Source organism: Panthera tigris, chromosome A2 (genome assembly GCF_018350195.1).
Source record: "Panthera tigris isolate Pti1 chromosome A2, P.tigris_Pti1_mat1.1, whole genome shotgun sequence".
NCBI lineage: Eukaryota > Metazoa > Chordata > Mammalia > Carnivora > Felidae > Panthera > Panthera tigris.
This window is the reverse complement of record NC_056661.1, coordinates 160,544,316-160,562,300: the sequence shown is the minus strand read 5'-3', so window position 1 is coordinate 160,562,300 and position 17,985 is coordinate 160,544,316. Positions and strand designations below refer to the sequence as shown.

The 17,985-nt window shown below is 53.5% G+C and overlaps 1 protein-coding gene across 1 annotated transcript; it reads right to left on the bottom strand.

Annotated features, from left to right (window-relative positions):
• Nucleotides 1-1,030: 1,030 nt before the first annotated feature.
• ZNF783 (zinc finger family member 783) lies at nt 1,031-17,397 on the bottom strand. The gene is made up of 7 exons (XM_042974794.1): nt 17,297-17,397; nt 13,594-13,995; nt 13,381-13,507; nt 13,088-13,216; nt 6,005-6,133; nt 4,865-4,957; nt 1,031-3,061 (listed from the first exon to the last, which is right to left on the bottom strand). The coding sequence occupies exons 1-7, from the start codon at nt 17,318-17,320 to the stop codon at nt 2,223-2,225; spliced, it is 1,743 nt and encodes a 580-aa protein (XP_042830728.1). The 5' UTR covers nt 17,321-17,397; the 3' UTR covers nt 1,031-2,222.
• Nucleotides 17,398-17,985: the final 588 nt, after the last annotated feature.

Sequence of the window (17,985 nt, the reverse complement as noted above, 5' to 3'; positions counted from 1 at the left end):
CTAAGAGCCAAACCAAGTGCTAGTCTCCAGGACTCTGGAGCACCCCTCTGCTGCCGCACCACGCAGCATCCGTGGATTCATTTGGTGTAAAGAATGCTCCTTGAACACCGATTGAGTGCCAGGCAAACTCCCAAGGCCTTAGCTTTGGAAGAAGGGGGAGCCTGTGCCCTGCGATCACCCCGATCACCCCGGGTTCACGCGACCACTGGAGTCCCAGTATTTACACAGGGCATTTAGCATTAGAAAGGCCTAGGAACTCGGAGCCTTGAGGCATCCCCAGGAAACACCGGAGACCAGCTCTGAGCGCTAAGGGGCAGGCTCAGAGCAGCTACCTTTACACCACATCCTGTCAGAGCCCAGTCCTGACTGGTGAGGCCCCTGGAGAGAGGGTTGGGGATGTCAGAGCAGAGAAGCAAGAATGCACAGTAGGGAAGGGTGGCACCCCTTCTCCCAAAGCCCAGGGGAGTGTGGCTGAGCTCGCACAGACTTGTTTACTCATCCTTGCCCCCAAAGGTTATGGCAATGTTCCCATCTGCCCCCAGCTCCGTTCATGATTTTGGGAGCGGCGTGAGGGCAGAGGGGGCCACAAGAAGTGGCCCAGCCAGGGACCCAGGCACCGGGAAGCAGGCCTGAATGCCGGCCATTTCACACAGTGCCAGAAAAATAAGACAACAGTCAAAACAGCTAAGGACCCATTACTCCAGTTTGAAAATCACCCAAACCAAGAGCTAGTCTCTAGGTAGCACCCACGGTGGTGTTACTTAAGAGGCACAAGATGCTAGCTGCCCTCGATGTTTCCAGGAGGGCTGACGCTGTTCCAGCTTCCACGGCTTGAACCTCCTTGCTTGAACCTCCTTGCTGTTGTAAGAATTTGTTCCGATGAAATACAAAGGCCTCCTAGGGGATGTAGCCGATGGGAATGTCTCACCTCACACTCTGCACCCAAAGGACCTTCCACTCACTCCAGAAAATAAAGGTCCTTTCTGAGGGATTCTGGCTGGGGGGGGGGGGGGGGGGGGGGGGGGGGGGGGAGGGCTGGAATGGGACAGAGAGGGGGCCCTGAACTTGCAGGATCAAACCACACTCCCCGTTTGCCCCACTGCCTCTAAATCTTTTATGACCCTGAAAACCCTAAGGTGAGGTAGGATGCGCTGGGGTCATTACCCCCTTTGACAAGTGAGGAACCTGAAATGGAAGTGGTTAAGAAAAATTCACCCAGCTCTGGCCTTTCTCTGCTACCGGCCCCAAGTTCTTGGAAACAGATCCCTCTTTTAAGGTGGCAAGTCAGGCCCGGCAGCCCAGAAGTCCAGGCTGACTGGCCAGCCTCACCCACACCAGGATCTTCCTGGCAGGGAAGAGCCTCCTATGGCTGGGTCTGCATCCCTCCCCTCAAAGCACCCACCCCCCTCCCAGCAAGGAGCGTGCATACCCATTAACACTGAGACCTTGGAGGAGGCGTCATCCACTTTTGACTTGTTTCCTGCTCTCAACTAATAACCAAAATCAATCATGGATGTTGGAATACGGGGACTCACATACCTGGGAAGGCACCTGGTCTCCAGGGCAGCAGCCAAGGAATCCCTGTCAACACCCTGGCTGATGTGGAGAGCCCCCCTGCTGTCCCCACACGCAAGGTGGCAGGAGAATTCCTGCCCCTGGGGGCTCCTGGTCCCCTTTGCAACCACACACAAAAGCATCAGAAAAGCTCTATAAGGAGGGGGGTTGGGGAAGGTTTCAAATAACAAAAGTAGGAAATTCAAATTTCCAGTGCCCACCCTTCAAACTGTCCACTCTGCTGTGACCTCTGTGTACAATAACAAAACTGCAGGCCCTCGGTGTCTCCGTCGCTCCCTACCTGCAAGGGCCACTCTCTCCAGTCCCCCGCCCGCCTCCCGTACCTGCCAAAGGCTCTCACCGAAACTGGGCATCCTCTAAACCTTCGAGGGTCCTTTCTAAGTCAGGAATGTAGAAAAGGCAGCAAAGAATGACAAACTTAGGAAACTTAGGAAATTCAGGCATCTGGCCACACACAGACGGTCACCAAAAAGGCCGCCGCTTCCCATCTGAATGAAAAACGAAAACAAACAAAAAACCTCTCCAAAGCTTCCCAGAATGAGGAACCGGCGTCAGGCACCAGGGGAAAGGCCTGAAGGCGGACAGAAGTCCCGCTGGGGGTGCCCAGGAGAGCAGAGGGCCCCCCCACCCCCAGGGCTCCTGCCGGGTCAGCCCTCCTCAGTGTGGCTGGGCCTGGGCCGGGGTGGACTCCCCACGACGGCAGAGGGAGCGGGAAAGTGCGGGCCCGCCTGGCCCCGGGCGTGAGTCTGCATGTGGACAGACAGGTGGTGGTTGCGGTTGAAGGCCCGGCCACACTGAGGGCACTGGTAGGGCCGCTCGCCGGTGTGGATGCGCTGGTGGCGGAAGAGGTCGGACGGCCGGCGGAAGGCCTTGCCGCAGTAGGGACAGGTGGGCCAGCCCTGACTGTCGCCCGTGTGCAGGCGCTGGTGCAGCAGCAGGCTCTTCCGCTGCTGGAAGAAGCGCAGGCACTCGCTGCAGTGATATACCTTGGTGGCCGCCGGCCTCCGTCCCATGAACGGACGGCCTGCCAGCGAGCGGCGCGCTCCGGGATCGTCGGGGAGCCAGCGGATGACGGGGCCCGGCACCACCACCTCCCCCGGCTCCAGTGTGGAGTGGTCCTCCCCCCAGCCGGAGGGCGAGCTCCCCGGGGCCTCCCGGTGCTCCTCCTCCACGTGGCTCCGCTGGTGAATGGTCAGGTTGATCTTCAGGCGGAAACTCTGCCCGCAGTCGGGGCAGGGGAAGGTCCGCTCGCGGCGTCGAGGGAGGATGCGGGGTGGCTCCCCGGCGGCCCCTCCGGCCCGCGGGTCCCCCGCCCGCACCCGCGGCACCCCGGAGGCATGAAGCCGCCCAGGGCCCCCAGTCCTGCTCCTGGGCCTTTTGGGCATTCGACACACGGTCTGGCTCCGGGACTCCCCCAGGAAGAGCTGCTCAGGCGTCGTCTCGTCCTCAGACTGTGCTTCTGTCTTGATGACCACACCACCACCACCTGGACAGAGGAATCTCCACTGATTTCAAGTGGGCCACACTGGCCCCCACCCAGGCCACTCGACCCGGTGCTGGCCTCCAGGCACATCTCTGGCCACATCTGCACCCATCCTGCACCTACTTGCACAGAGTCCTTTCTCCTCCACGAGCTCACAGCACAGATCAGGGACTCTGTTCGCTTGGCCCTAGCAAGCAGGCATTGCCTCCTAACATCATCCAGTCTGTCTACTGTCACGTAGCCCAGAGGCTCCGATGGCCCATCCTGGGAGGCCAAGCTAAGGACATCAGGAGAGAGGAGACAGAGCCGCAAAACCAGGACCCGGGAGGTCAGACGGAATGAAAGACGATAGGTAGGTGGGGGCAGGGGAGACTGTGGACCCCGAGATACATTGGCCATGCAGGGTCCCCAAGAGTTCTGACAACTTTAGTTCCCGTCTACGAAGGACAGTGAACCCTGGGGCAGCCAGACTAAGTAAGAAGCCTCAGGCCTGAAAGTGCTGGATGTCGTAGCCACACCCTGAGCTACTCATCGACATAACAAATCTACACTGAGCAACTGCCACCTGCCTGCCGCCATGCTCTCTAGTGACAGGCAGGAGGCGCAAGGACCTGGGCTTCCTGGCTGGGCCTCAGTGTGGGTCACCCTGGACTCTGAGGCGGGACTGAGGCATAGGAACTGCCAGAACAGAGGAGAGAAGGGAGACCTGAAGCAGCACAGCGGTCGCAGCAACAGCCCTCAGGGGTCCCTGATGCTGGGAAGGAAGGTTCCGGCCACAAGCCCTGCTGGAACGCTGCATTCTTCCAAATCCTTTACCTGCCGCTCCCTTCTGAGCTTCTCTGGAATCAGCCCCAACTACTGGCTTCTCTGACCTCCCCCAGCGCCCCGGAGCTCAGCTGAGGCTCCAAAGCTGACAGCGAACCTTACCCTGGGCCCTTTAAGACGAAACCTTTAGCCCTTTCTGAGAAACGTCCAAGGTCTAGGACAAGAGGGATTTCTATTCTTGCTGAAGCATGAACTGAAACCACACCCCGGCAGGCTGCAGTGAACCCTTAACTGCAGAACCTCCTGATGTCAGGACCTTGCAGCTCCCTGCCTGATGCAGCTTCCTGGTGACCCGCACAGATAATTCCTGACAGAACTTTATTTCTGTACTAGAAATGGCCCAACTGTGGGTCTCAGGCCCTATTCCCTGTGAAGGTCAAGGGTCCCAGATCTCTTGGTTTGAAGCCCATCCCCAGCTTGGACTCCCACCATGCCACCACCCCGAGGTGGGCCCAAATCTCACCTCTGCTCCCACCAAAGCAGGTACCAGGGTGGAACCAGGTGAGAACCGGATCGCTTTCTATTAGGGCAGAAAACCACCCCAAAGCCAGAATGGGCAACAATTGCTCTCTTTTTTCCTGCTCATCAGGTTGTAAGCCTGGTTTTACGGACTCGAGGCCAGGGAACGAAATTTAAGTCACAGGCCACCACATACAAACTGGGAGACATTGGAAGCTGTGAGCCTGGACCACTTCCCAGCGCTGCTGGGAGGCCTTTCTGTCGCCAGACTGCAGACCGGGTGCACACAGCTTGTTTTCAAGCAGCACCTTTCCACCAGGTCACATGTAATGGGGGGAAACCAGGACCTACGTGGTCTGGGTTGCCAGAGCCCCAGGGCACCAGTACCCGGGGATGAGGAAGGGACCCCTCAGGAGGAAGCCCCTCACCAGGTCCCACTTTGCCACCTCCCACCCCACTCCCAAGGGCCCCCAAGATCCTCCGAGGCTCTGCTGTGGCCACGGGGCCTCTCCCTTCACTCACCTGGCCCCCTGCTGGGCAGGCTGTCCCTGGGAGGGGAGGCTGGAGATTCCCCACCTGAAGATTCTTCCTCCTGTTTAACCGACGCTGGTGGACCTGTGAGAGAGAGTCCGTGAGGGCCTTTCCCAACAGCGGGCCCTTGATGGACAGCACAGGTATCTCTAAGCAGCCCCCAGACATGTTCGAACGCCTGCCAGGAAGAGGGGGCTCCAGGGCTCTGTCCGGAGGACTGCCCGATCCACCGGAGGACTGCCCACGGCACGGCCTCTGCGTCAGAGGTGAGAGGAGGGCCGAGAAGGCCATGCCCCCGGTTCCCGTCTGGGTCAGTGCTGACAACTCCCTGTCACCCAGAGGGTGTGGGGAGGCCCCTGGAGCACAGTGCCAGGTCTGCAGGGGAACAAGGACAGTGAGAAGGTCCTCCCTCTCCTTACACACTGGCCGGGAAGGAGGGACTCGGGAGAGGGAGGGAGGGTCACCTCCAACCTCAGCGAGCTCATATTCACTGGGGGAGGGTCACAGAAATGACTGGAGAGAAGGCGACCCAGCCCGGAAGAGTCAGGCCCCTGGAGGAGGAGGAGGAACGGGGGCGGGAGCTGGCGAAGCGCAGTCTGGAGGCAGAGAACAAGGCTCTGGTATGCCACACGTTATGCTACATGCCTTCTGCGTGATACTCCATTTCTGGGAATGGATGGACAGAAATGTCCTTCAAACATAAGCAGGCAGAGATCACTGGAAGGGGGGACGGAAGGCACAGAGCCCCTCACGGGCTCCAGAAAGAGGACATCTACGGAGGAATGCCCATGCCAGGGCTGTTCCAGGCATATGACGCAGGTTGCCCAGTTCGTGTGCCCCGTGTGCGAAGCCTGAGGAGGCCCAGCGCCTGCCCTCGTGTGCCCTTCCCCTCAGCCCAGCCAGGCCTTAGGGACCCACGCCTTTGCTCAGACCATCTTCTGCTGAAAATGCCCTCGGTTCCCAGCCAAAATCTACTCTTCCTCTAAGGCCTGCCTCAGGGGTCCCCTTTCCAGGCAGCCCGGTCCCCGCCACCCCTCCCAGCCGCCAGCTTTAGCACCCGTTCACAGCACCGCCTGTCTGGGGCCGCCTTTGAGGTGCCGTCCGCACCGCTGCCCGGCGGCCCTCTCTCACCAGCGATGGTTCCGTCCAGGCTTCCCCTTGCTTCTGGGTCTTGCTCGTGCCTGGGGGCCCGCCCTTCTTTTGGCTCATCCTGGGCAGGGCTGACGGGGCTGAGGATGTGCTCTGGATGTGGAGGGAGGCCTGGAGAATGCAAATCAGGGATGCTAAGGACAACACAGGGATCCCCCAGGTGGCAGGAGCCTCTGAGGAACGGCTACGCGCAGTCACTGGGACCGGGGGGCGTCGGGTCAAACCCAGGTTATGATCATGCAGTGGGCTCCACTGACCATTAGTGGCTAAAAGAGAAGGAAAAGGGACAGCACAGTAACTCGTGCAATAGTCCCAGACAGGTCACGACACAGCAGGGCCAACGATCTGGCTTTTGGGGACTCCCAGCTCAGAACGGTACTACAGTGGCTCCCAATCACAAGTCCTACACCAGGCTGATGTATAAGGATCCCCTTGGAAGCACCCCAAGATTCTCATCACCGTGACTTCAGGGTAGGCCTAGAAAGTATGCATTTTTTAAAAAAGCTTCCGAGGGCAAAAGAGATGAACAAAGAGTTTATGGAATAAGAAATTTAAATGGCCCATGAAAACATAAAAAGATATTCGACCACACTCATAATGAGAGAGGCACCATTAAAAACACACTGTTGTACGGGGCGCCTGGGTGGCTCAGTCGGTTGAGCTTCCAACCTTGGCTCAAGTCACGATCTCATGGTTTGTGAGTTCCAGCCCCGCTGGAACTGTGCTGACAGCTCAGAGCCTGGAGGCTGCTTCAGATTGTGTGTCTCCCTCTACCCCCACTCACGCTGCAGAAAGAGGGGCACTTGGGTGGCTTAGTCAGGTGAGCATATGACTCTGGAATTCAGCTCAAGTCATGATCTCACAGTTCGTGAGTTCAGGCTCCATGTGGGGATCTGCACTGACACCATGGAGCCTGCTTGGGATTCTCTCTTTCCCTCTCTCTGCCCCTCCCAGGCTCACTTGTGCTCCCTCAAAATACATACATACATACAATAAACATTAAAAAAAAACACCGCGTTAAGAAATTAAAGGCATACGTAAATGTAAACATTTCATGTTCCTGGACGGGAAGACTTAATATTATGGCGTCAATACTACCAAACCGATCTATAGATTCAACACAATCTCTATTAAAGCCTCCATGATATTTTTTACAGAAATAGAAAACCCCATCACTTCTCAGCCTTTTGGCTAAGATCAAGTGTAGAAAGAGAAAAACCCACCCTAAAATTCATATGGAGTCTCAAGGGACCCCAAATTGCAACAATAATATTGAGAAGGAAGAACAAAGTTGAAAGACTTCTTGATTTCAAAACTTACTATGCAGCCTAAAGAAACAGAGAACCAAGACATAAACCTTCACATATCTGGTCAAAAGATATTTGAGAAGGGTCCCAAGACCACTCAACGGGGAAAGGACTTTTCAACAAATAGTGTTGGGAAATCGCACATCCACACGCAAAAGAATAAAGTTGGATCCTTACCTAACTCCATATACAAAAATAAACTCAAAATGGATCAAAGACCTAAATATAAGACCTAAAACACAAACTCTTAGAAGAAAACCTAGGACAAAAGCTTCAGGACATTGGATTTGGCAATGATTTCTTGGACAGGACACCAAACTCACAGGTAACAAAAGAAAAAAAGAGACAAACAAGACTTCCTGAAAACTTTTTAAATATGTGCATCAAAACACACTATCGAGTTAAGAGGCAATCCCCAGAACAGGAGAAAATATTTGCAAGTCACATATCTGACAAGATATTAATACCCAGAATATGTAGAGAGCTCCTAAAACTCAATAACAGATGGGGCATCTGGGTGGCTCAGTTGGCTGGGCATCCGACTTCGGCTCAGGTCATGATCTCACAGCTTGTGAGTTCAAGCCCCACATCAGGCTCTCTGCCATCAGCATAGAGCCCGCTTGGGATCCTCTGTCCCCTCTCTCTGTGCCCCTCACCAACTGGTGTTCTCTCTCTCTCTCTCTCAAAATAAATGAATAAACTTAAAAAAAAACTTTAAAAAAATCTCAATAACAGAAAAACAAACAACCTGACTCAAAAATGGGCAAAGGACTTGAATAGGCGTTTCCCCAAAGAAGATATACGAATGGCCAATAGGCACATGAAAAGATGCCTGGAATCGCCCATCATCAGGGAAATGATGGCCACTATCAAAAAGAAACAACAGAAAATAGTAACTGTTGGTAGGAACATGGAAAAACTGGAACCTTGGCACAATGTAGGTAAGTGTATGGTACCGTCACTATGGAAAACAGTGTGAGAGTCCTCAAAAAATTACAAATAGAATTACCATATGATCCAGCAATTCCATTTAGAAGTATACACTGAGGGGCGCCTGGGTGGCTCAGTCGGTTAAGTGTCCAGCTTCGGCTCAGGTCTGATCTCACAGTTTGTGGGTTCGAGACCCACGTCGCGCTCTGTGCGGACAGCTCAGAGCCTGGAGCCTGCTTCGGATTCTGTGTCTCCCTCTCTCTCTGACCCTTTCCCGCTCACATTTTGTGTGTCTCTCTCAAAAATAAACATTAAAAAAAATTTCTTTTAGAAGTATACACCAAAAAGAACTGAAGGCAGAGTCTCTAAGAGGTATTTGTACATGCACGATCGTAGCAGTGTTATTCGCAATAGCTAGAACATGGAAACAAGCCAAGTGTCCATCAACGGGATGAATGGCTAAGCAAAATGTGGTACACACATACAACAGAATGTTATTTAGACTTATAAAGGAAAGAAATTCTGACACAGGCTAAAACATGGGTGAACCTTAAGGACATCATGCTAAGTGAAATAAGCCAGTCACAAGAAGACAAATGCGGTATGATTCCACTGATACGAGCGACTCGGAGTAGACAAAATCATAGAGACAGAAAGTAGAACGCTGGCTGCCAGGGGCTAGGGGAGGGGGACAGAAGGAGGGAGTACTGTTTAACGGGTATAGTGTTTCAGTTTTACAGTTTACAGTTTTAGAAGGTGAAGAGGGTTCTGGAGATGGGTGGAGGTGACGACTGCGTGCCATTATGAATGTATTTAATACCATCGAACAGCACACCCAAAAAAGGCAACGATGGTAAATTTTATGTTATATGTATTTGACCACAATAAGAAAAAGAGAAAAGAAAACAGAAATGAAATACTGACACACAGTACAACACGGATGAACCTTGAAAACATTATGCTAAGGGGAATAAGCCAGAGTCAAAAGACCGCAGATTCTAAGATTCCTTTTATGTGAAATGTCCAGGCAGGGCAAGTGTATCGTCAGAAACATGTGTCGTTGCTCAGAGCTGGGGGAGCTGGGAAAGCATTGGGGGTGATAGCTGCAGGGTACAGGGTTTGTGTCTGAGGTGATGAAAATTGACTGCCGTGTTTGCTGGTTGCACGTCTCTATGAATATTCTGGAAACCAATGGACTGGACACTTTAAATGAGTGAGTTGCATGGGGAGTTCATTATATCTAATAAAGCTGTTATTTAAAAAAACAAAAAAAAACTATACTGACATACTTCTTACCTATTAGGTAGACAAAAATTCTACAAGGTTGACCACATTCTCTGCTAGCGGGCCAGTGGGGAAGGAGGCTCTCTTTCACAACACTGAGGGAGATGCAAATGGTAAAGCCCCACGGAGGGGTATTTGGTGGTAACTTCTGGCAAATTTACATATGCCTTTACTTCCCCTGCAGCGCAGTTCCTAGGAATCTATCCCAAAGATACATTGGCAGAAATATGAACTGCCTTAGGCACAACATAGTCCCTTCGGCATGACTTCTATCAGTAAAACACTGGAAATACCCAGAGGTCCGCCAATGGGGACTGGGTAGATGGACTATGGTGTATCACACCACAGAACATTCCACATCCACAAAAGAAAGGAGAAAGATCTCTACCTACACGTGTGAAGCGATGCCCAGGGCAGACTGTGTAAGACAGGGATGTATCTCTGTGTTACTGATCTTTTCAAAAGGAAACACCAGAAGTACCAACAAGAAACTAATACAAATCGTTATCTGTAGGGACATGGAGGGGACAACGATGGAAATAAGACTTCCCTGAATGTATCCTGTTAAACCAATTTGACTTTGCAAACATAACATGCCTTACATACTCAAATGGCTAAATCGAAAAGTAAAAAGAGCCATTTCTAAAAATCTAAAAATAAATAGAAGCAAATGAACTTAACTGTATATCAAGTTGATGTCATACCACATAGAGAAAATAATTATTTCAAGGGACCTTAAAAGGCATTATTTTGTCTGTAGGTCCCGAATGGAATGCATTCAGAAGACCAAAAGAGCTATACAAAAAAAAAAAAAAAAAAATCTCAGGCTTTAATCAAAAGTGTAATTGTTTAACATTCCCATGTAAAAGAAAAGTGACACACAAGTATAAGATCAAAGAACATTAAATTTGAGTTAGAAATATCACTATGAACTCATGATTTTTTTTCTTTACAAAAATAGCCATTTTCTCAAAAAAAAAAAAAACCCACATATTTTCTGAAAAGGTTTAGAAGTAATACCAAAAATTAGCCACTACTGGCACTGATACTGTGGTCTCCAAATATCATTCATCACTGAAAGGAATTAAAACTCCATGGAGAAATTTGTATTCCAGGTCTGGGGTAGGAAATGATTCTAGAACATCTTGAATCTGAAAAGCCACTGAAGTCACACCAAAATGACCTACAACCCAACGTAAGGGGGCTGCCGTGAGCTAAAGATGGGACAATTTAAGCACAAAAAATAATGACTGCGAAGGATTGGCACATATAACATATTCAACAGTCTATGAAGTCACAATAACAACAGCAACAACGACAATGATAATAATAACGTAAAAAGCTCAAGTATTGGTCACCTTTGCAGGTTTCTAAGGCAATAGCTCTTCATTCTGAAAAATGACGAAGGAAAAGAATTCAGCATCTCTCCTGCCTGTTCTGTACAGACTGCATTTCCGGGGAACTAAAAGAGTTGATTCAGGAAATTACTCTTTACAAAAGAATTCCAGCTATTCGGTGCATAAGGAGGACAGGATTTCACCATTTTGCAACCCCTAATGGAATAACAAATCCGGGCAATCATGTTCAGTGACTACTGATGTCATCAGGTGAGCTGGTGACGGGGAGCTTTGGAAGAGCAGGGGAAGGAAAGCACTGGAAAGCCAGGCGAGGGGAGCCTCTGTGCCTCCTGACGGGCAGCGTGGAGCGCACAGCACCACCTCTGAAGTAATCCTGCCCGTAAGAGTCTGCCGGAATCCAAACAGGCCTCCCGATCTACCAGTTTATAGGAAATGCAAAAAAACGGAAGAACAATAAATGACACCAAATCCAGAATACGGGAAATAGTGGCATTTAAAAAGGTAAATGACGTGGCGCACCTGGGTGGCTCAGTCGGTTAAGTGTTAAGTGCTCGACTCTTTTTTTTTTTTTTTTTTTAACGTTTATTTCTTTATGAGAAGAGAGCGCAGGAACGGGGGGAGGCTCGAACTCACAAACTGCAAGATCATGACCTGAGCCGAAGGTGGAAGCTTAACCGACTGTGCCACCCAGGTGGCCCAGTGAAGCGCCCCCGACTCTTGATTTCGGCTCAGGTCATGATTTCACGGTTCGGGAGGTCGAGCCCCGCGTCGGGCACTGTGCTGACAGAGCCTGCTTGGGATTCTCTCTCCTCTCTCTGCCCCTTCCAGGCTCTCATGCACACGCGCTCTCACTCTCAAAATAAATAACTTAAAAAAAAACACAAAACTATTCAAAAGATAAATGGCATTAGAAGGTCAAACAAATAAATGACGTTAAAGAGGGAGAGGTGGGGGCCGGTCCATCAACTGAAGAGCGGGAGGAACAGAATGTGTAATATACACGCACCCAGCTGGGCCCAGGGACAGTGCAGAGGTGGGTGAGCCTGGAAAACAAGCTCAATGTAAGCAGGCGGACACAGAAGGTCACACCCAGCAGGATTCCATTGACAAGAAACGTCTAGAAGAGGCAAATCTACAGAGATGGAAAGCAGGTCAGCAGCCTGGCCTCGGGCTGGGGAGCAAGCAGAGGGAACCGCTAACAACTACAGGTTCGGCTCTGGCGGACAAGAAAGTTCTAAAAACAGACGGCGGTGATGGTCACAACCGTGAATGCAGCAGAAACACGGACTGCGTCGTATACGAATGGTTTGGCAAGTTAGCTATCTCAGTAAAGCTGCTAAATGGCGGAGGAGGTGTTCCCAGGCTGTTTTACGGATTTTTTTTATAAACCGAATACAACACGTGGACTTTGGTGGACTAGAAATAGAACCCGATACCTATAGGAAATATTTTGGAGACAATCGGGGAAATCACAACACGGATTTGGGAGGAGATCCTAATCTGCTGGGTGTGAGACAGTGGTATTTTGGTGTTTATGTTCAGAGAAAGGAAAGAAAGAGACGGATGGAGCCAAGGTGGCAAACTATCGATCTTTGCTGAATGTGCTTGACTGTCATTCGGGGGGTGCGCTTGCCCTTCTCTCGACTTTACTTTCTTCATTTTATTAAAAACAAAAACAAACAAACAAACAAAAACAACCCTCCCAGAAGATTCTGACCTGCTAGAACCACGGTCCTACAGCGCGCCAGCTGGCCAGCTAGGGTCCCACCCTGGCCGCCCCTCCGAGACGGGCCGTCGCCACAAAGGGAAGCCGGTGCACCACGGGCCTCGCAGCCACCGCTTAGGTCGGGGAGCAGAGGTGGGAGGCCCGTGATGTACCGGTGCCAGGAGGGTCACTGTCAGGAATAAGGCCCCACTGACACGATGCGCAGCACACGTGCGCTTTACTTTACGTCTGCCACGCAGTCCTCACAATAACCAACCACTGCCGGCCCCTGTGGCTCTAAGGCGAAAGCCCTCCCCTCCCCCCCAACAGCCGGTGACCAGGCCGGCCTAGGACAGAGCGGGCCCCGCTTTGGGTAAAGGGGCATGTGCTCCCTTCCTGGCCTCGCAGCACATCTGGAAAGCCGGTCCGGAGAGCAGGGCTCCAATTCGGTGTGCCCACCCCCCACCTCGCCCCCACTCACCAGGGCTTGGCCTCCTGGGACGTGCTGCCTCTCTCTTACTCCCCTCCTCATGACCCCACAGGCTTTCAGGACAAGGCTCCTCTCCCCTCTCCATCTGGGTTAGGATGTCCGGTTTGGAGATAGCATAATCTGCGCACAGAATGGAAGGAGAGCTGGGTCAAGACTGGACACCCGCCACCCGGCTGCCCACAGAGATGGAGAGATACGGAGCAGAACAGAAGTCAAAGCGAAGACAGAGACTGCCCTGCCGGAGGCCAATCTGTGAACACAGATCCCCACCTACGCAGCCTTACCCAGGGACACCAGCATCTCGTAGTTGCCCCGCATCACGTGCTTGTAGAGCTCCTTCTGCCACTCGTCCAGCTTGCCCCACTCCGGCTCGGAAAAATACACGGCCACGTCATCAAAGGTCACGGGCACCTGGAACCACAGCACCACGTGCGCTCACCCACACGCTTACGGGCACGGCCCCGCGCGCTGTCCCACCCCCGGTGCCCGAGGGATACCTTGGGGACCTCCCCCTTGCTGCCCGGGGGCAGCCGCAGGATCCAGAAGTTTCTGTTTCTCAGCAGGTTCTCCATGTTCTCCAGCCGCCTCTGCAGCAGCCCGTACTCCTGCAGCAGGGTCCCCAGCACGGCCCACTTGCCCTCCAGCTGGTTCTCAAACTCCGCGGCCGTCTTCTCGCAGTCCGCCAGCTTCTTCTCGGCCGTCCCCGCCCGCCCCTCCAAGGTCAGCAAGCGGGCCAAGCAGGAGTCCACTTTCTTCTCCAAGGCTTGGATGGCGGCCACCACCGTCCACAGTGTGATCTCCGTGGAGTACAGGTAGGAGTTCTTCTCAGCAGCTGGCTGGGGTGACAGAGAAGGTGTCGAAGGGCTTTCGTCCCCTGTTTGCTTGTCCCTCTCTGGAGCCTGTCCACACGAGAAAGGGGAGATGGTATCACAACGACACGATCAGGGGCGCCTGGGTGGCTCAGTTGGTTGAGTGTCTAACTCTTGATTTCAGCTCAGGTCATGATCTCACAGTTCAGGGGATCCAGCCCCACATAGGGCTCTGCACTGACAGTGAGGCCCCTGCTTAGGATTCTCTCTCCCTCTCTCTCCCTCTGCCCTTCGCTCTGCACCTACAGGTGCACACATTTTCTCCCGCAAAATATATAAACATTAAAAAAATATATACAATCCAATGCCTCACAATAACAGTTGCCCTGATAAAGCCCCGTCTGGGATCCTGAGGGCCAGCCAGGCAGCAGTGTGGGATGGGAGACAGGGACATCACTTAGGACATCAGTTAGTGTAGCCTCAGGGACGCGAAACACCGGCTGGACCAAGGTGTTAGCAAGTGGGAAACAGGAGAAAAAACATGGCCAAAGGCATGGGTCTCAGGTGACTTCCACCTTGGGTCTTAGTCTCCTCTACAAATGAAGGCACAGGCTTTAAAGCACAGAGGACATGAGGTTTGCAGTGAGAGAGCCTGGGTGCAACTGGCAACTCCGCCCACTGACGTTGGGCAAGGTTTTGACACATCTTTCAACGTCACTTCCGCATCTAGACAATGGAACAATAATAGTGCTCAGGTGGTAGGGTGCTGAGAATTAATGACACAATCTTTGTTGAAAGCACTTAGCACCGCATCATATACGCAATACGTGCATGCATGCGTGTGCCGCCCTATGTTGATTCAGCTAAGATGATAATGATCAGGATGCTGACAATGATAATGGTTCTGGGCTCAGGGACACAGCATGAAACAGTTCTCATGGGCTTTTTTCTCCCCCTCTGTCATTTCATCATCCTTCGACACCCTGGGAAAGAGCTTCTTTTTTATTTATTTATTTAGAAATTTGTTTTTAATGTTTCTTTATTCTTGAGAGACAGAGACAGGGCACGAGTGGGGGAGGGGCAGAGAGAGGGAGACGCAGAATCCGAAGCAGGCTCCAGGCTCCGAACTGTCAGCACAGAGCCCGATGCGGGGCTCGAAATCCCAGACCGCGAGATCATGACCCGCGTCGGAGCTGGACGCTCAGCCACCCAGGCGCCCCAGTGTGGAATCCACTTCCGTTCTGTGCGCAGATTATGTTATCTCTAAACTGGACATCCTAACCCAGATGGAGAGGGGACAGGAGCCTTGTCCTGAAAGCCTGTGGCGCCTCAGCTCAGCGCCTGGTGCACAAGCCTTTCCGGAGCACGTGCAATGGCCTGGTCCCGGTACCCGGTGCTAAAAGCCTTGTTGGAAGGATGAACTGACCTCTTACTCCCCCAGCTCACTCCTCCTTCACGGCCAAACCACCATCAAGTCCTATCCGTTTGACTTCCAAACTTAAACCCATCCTCTTTGCTCCCTCCCTCTCCCCTGCCATCACCGGGTCCACCCAGACAGCTGCTGCAATGCTAATTTTCCCTTCTCCTCCATACACTTTCCACAGAGTAGTCAGTAAGCATTAAAAAACAGGCTAGACCATTTTAGCCCCCTGCTCGAAACTCTTCAACAGCTTCCCAGCGTACTTAGAACAGAATCTAAGCTTCTCAGACCTCAGCCTGCCCCCCGACCTCACTTATTTACTACACTCCGGCCACCCCGGCCTCCTTGGATTCCTGGGACACATAACCCTCCTCCACGTCGGCTTTGGCTCTCCCTGCACCTCTCCGCGTCTGGCTGCCTCTCATCTTTAAGGCTCCAGCTCAAAGCCCCATGGAGACCTTCGCCGACTAACACATCTAAAATACGCCGCGGTGGGTTCCTTCTTTCACAGCACTAATAACCCGTGATGATTCTACGCATCTATCTGTGTTATGGTCTGTTTCCCCCAGAACATGAGTTCCCGAGAGTGTGTTTGTGATTCCCAGTTGTATTTCCGGCTTCTGAAAGAGCGCCTCTCTTACCGCGGATGCTCAATTAATACCTAGTGAATGAATGAAGGACTACACAATGAAACAACATTAATTAACAGTTACTGAACACCTGTCGTTGCAAAGGTGCAAGGTGGGAATGCAGAAAAAATGATGTGGCTCTTCCTTCGCCGGGAGAAAAATTCCGTACAGAAACCGTCATGATAAACGACAGTATATGATGGGCTAACAAGAGTTGGGGGCAACTCTGTCCTGTTTGGGCAGTTTCTGGGGAATCTCAGGTACTGTATGATGGCAGAGGGAAAGGAGGGAGTGGGTAGGAATGGCCAGAAAAAGTTCTGAGGCAGTGGCCCTGGGCTGGGTGGGAGCTGGTGCTGTCACCAGTGTAGTCACAAAAATGCTTTTGGGGGGGGGGGCGCGGGGTGGGGGTTGGTAACCACAGTACTCGCACCCTCATTCTCTCTCCCCTGCACTCGGGGAACCCTAAGGGAAGCACACACCAAACTCATTAAAGAAGAGGGAGAGGAAGTTTCTCCTGTAAAAGGATCCACAAAAATCAAAAGTTTCAAAAAGTTCACTGAGATGCGTTAATAGAAGCTATTTATTGAGCTCTGTTTGCAAGTGGTTTTCTGGTGCGTCAAAAATAGCCAAAGGATTCTTTTCTCCGAATTGGGCATACTGCACATTATCGGCCAATACTCTAAAAGAATACAAGTAATCTAATCCAACATGCTAATCGTAGGAAAAAAAAAAAAATCTACCTACAATTCCTCTCCTGCGCAGCATTCAACACCTGTCTCTCAGGTAAAAGTAGAACACTGGGTACCTTCGAGGGGGCGTAATTCCAAAGTCCTGGCCGCGGCCTCGACTAGGTGAGTGACCTTGGGCGGGTCCCTTCCCTCAGACTCTGTGGCTGTCAGAACCACATGGTGCTGGGGGCTGGCGACCCTGTCCTCCGTGCGCGCCTCCGGGAAGACAATGGACGGGGGAGGGGTTGGGGGGGGGGGAACAGCCACTCTGTTCTAATGTGAGGCCTGTCATCTGAGGTGTTACTGGGTAGCCCGGCCTGTCCCCCGCCGTCGGGCCTCCCGGCCGGCGCCCGCCGCCCCGCCTGCCCGTTTGGGCCGCCCTGCCGGTCGGCCCGAAAGCCCGGCCCGGACGCCAGACGGGGTCGGCGGGGCGGACCGAGCGGGCGCGGGCGCGGGCGCAGGCCCGGACGGAGGCGGCGGGCCAGGAGGCCGCGCGGCGGGCCAGGAGGCCACGCCGCGGGGCCGCCCCACGCCGGCCGGGCCGAGACCCTCGCGGGCCCTCGCGGCGGCGGCGGCCCCGGCCCGTCTGGGCGTCTGCGCGCCTGGGCGCTTACCCGGGCGGGCGCCGCTTCGGCCATGGCTGCTCGCGTCCCTCTCTCGGCGGCTCTCCTCGGCCTGGCCTGTCGGGCCTGGCGCAGCGCGCAGGCGGCGGCGGAGGCGGAGCGAAGCCGCCCAGCCTCGGAGCTCCTGCCGGGCGGCCGCGAGCTGCGTTCGAGCCACGTGCCCCGCCGGCCCTTTAAACAAGAGCTGTGCTCGCGGCCGGGCCCGAGGGTGCGCACAGCGCCCCCTGCAGCCCGAAGGACCGCACGCCCGCGGCCCGCGGCCTTCCGCGCGCCCACCCGGGGGAGGGCGGCCGCCCGCCCTGGCCTGGGCCGCGGGAGTGGACGCGGGCGGCGGACCTGCCGCGGGCCCCTCCAGCCCGGCTTCGGCGGGAGGGGGAGCGACCCGCGGACCCCGTGCAGGAGCAGCTTGGTGGACCCAGCCCTGGCCCCTAACCCCTCTAGGACGCTGGGGCCCCAGCGTCCCTCTTGGGAGAATCGGATCAGGTTACTAACGAAACAAGCTTTCAGGACACTAAGAAAGTGTGGGAGTTTCCCTTTGTGTGGGGGAGGAAGGGCCGTCCTCAGCGGGGAATCTGAAGTGTATGCAGATTTACCATTTTAACACTTCTAATGGACCCAAAGTGACTATTAGTTTGGGTATACACGTTTTGCCCAGCGGTGGGGTAGGGTGGGACAGATAA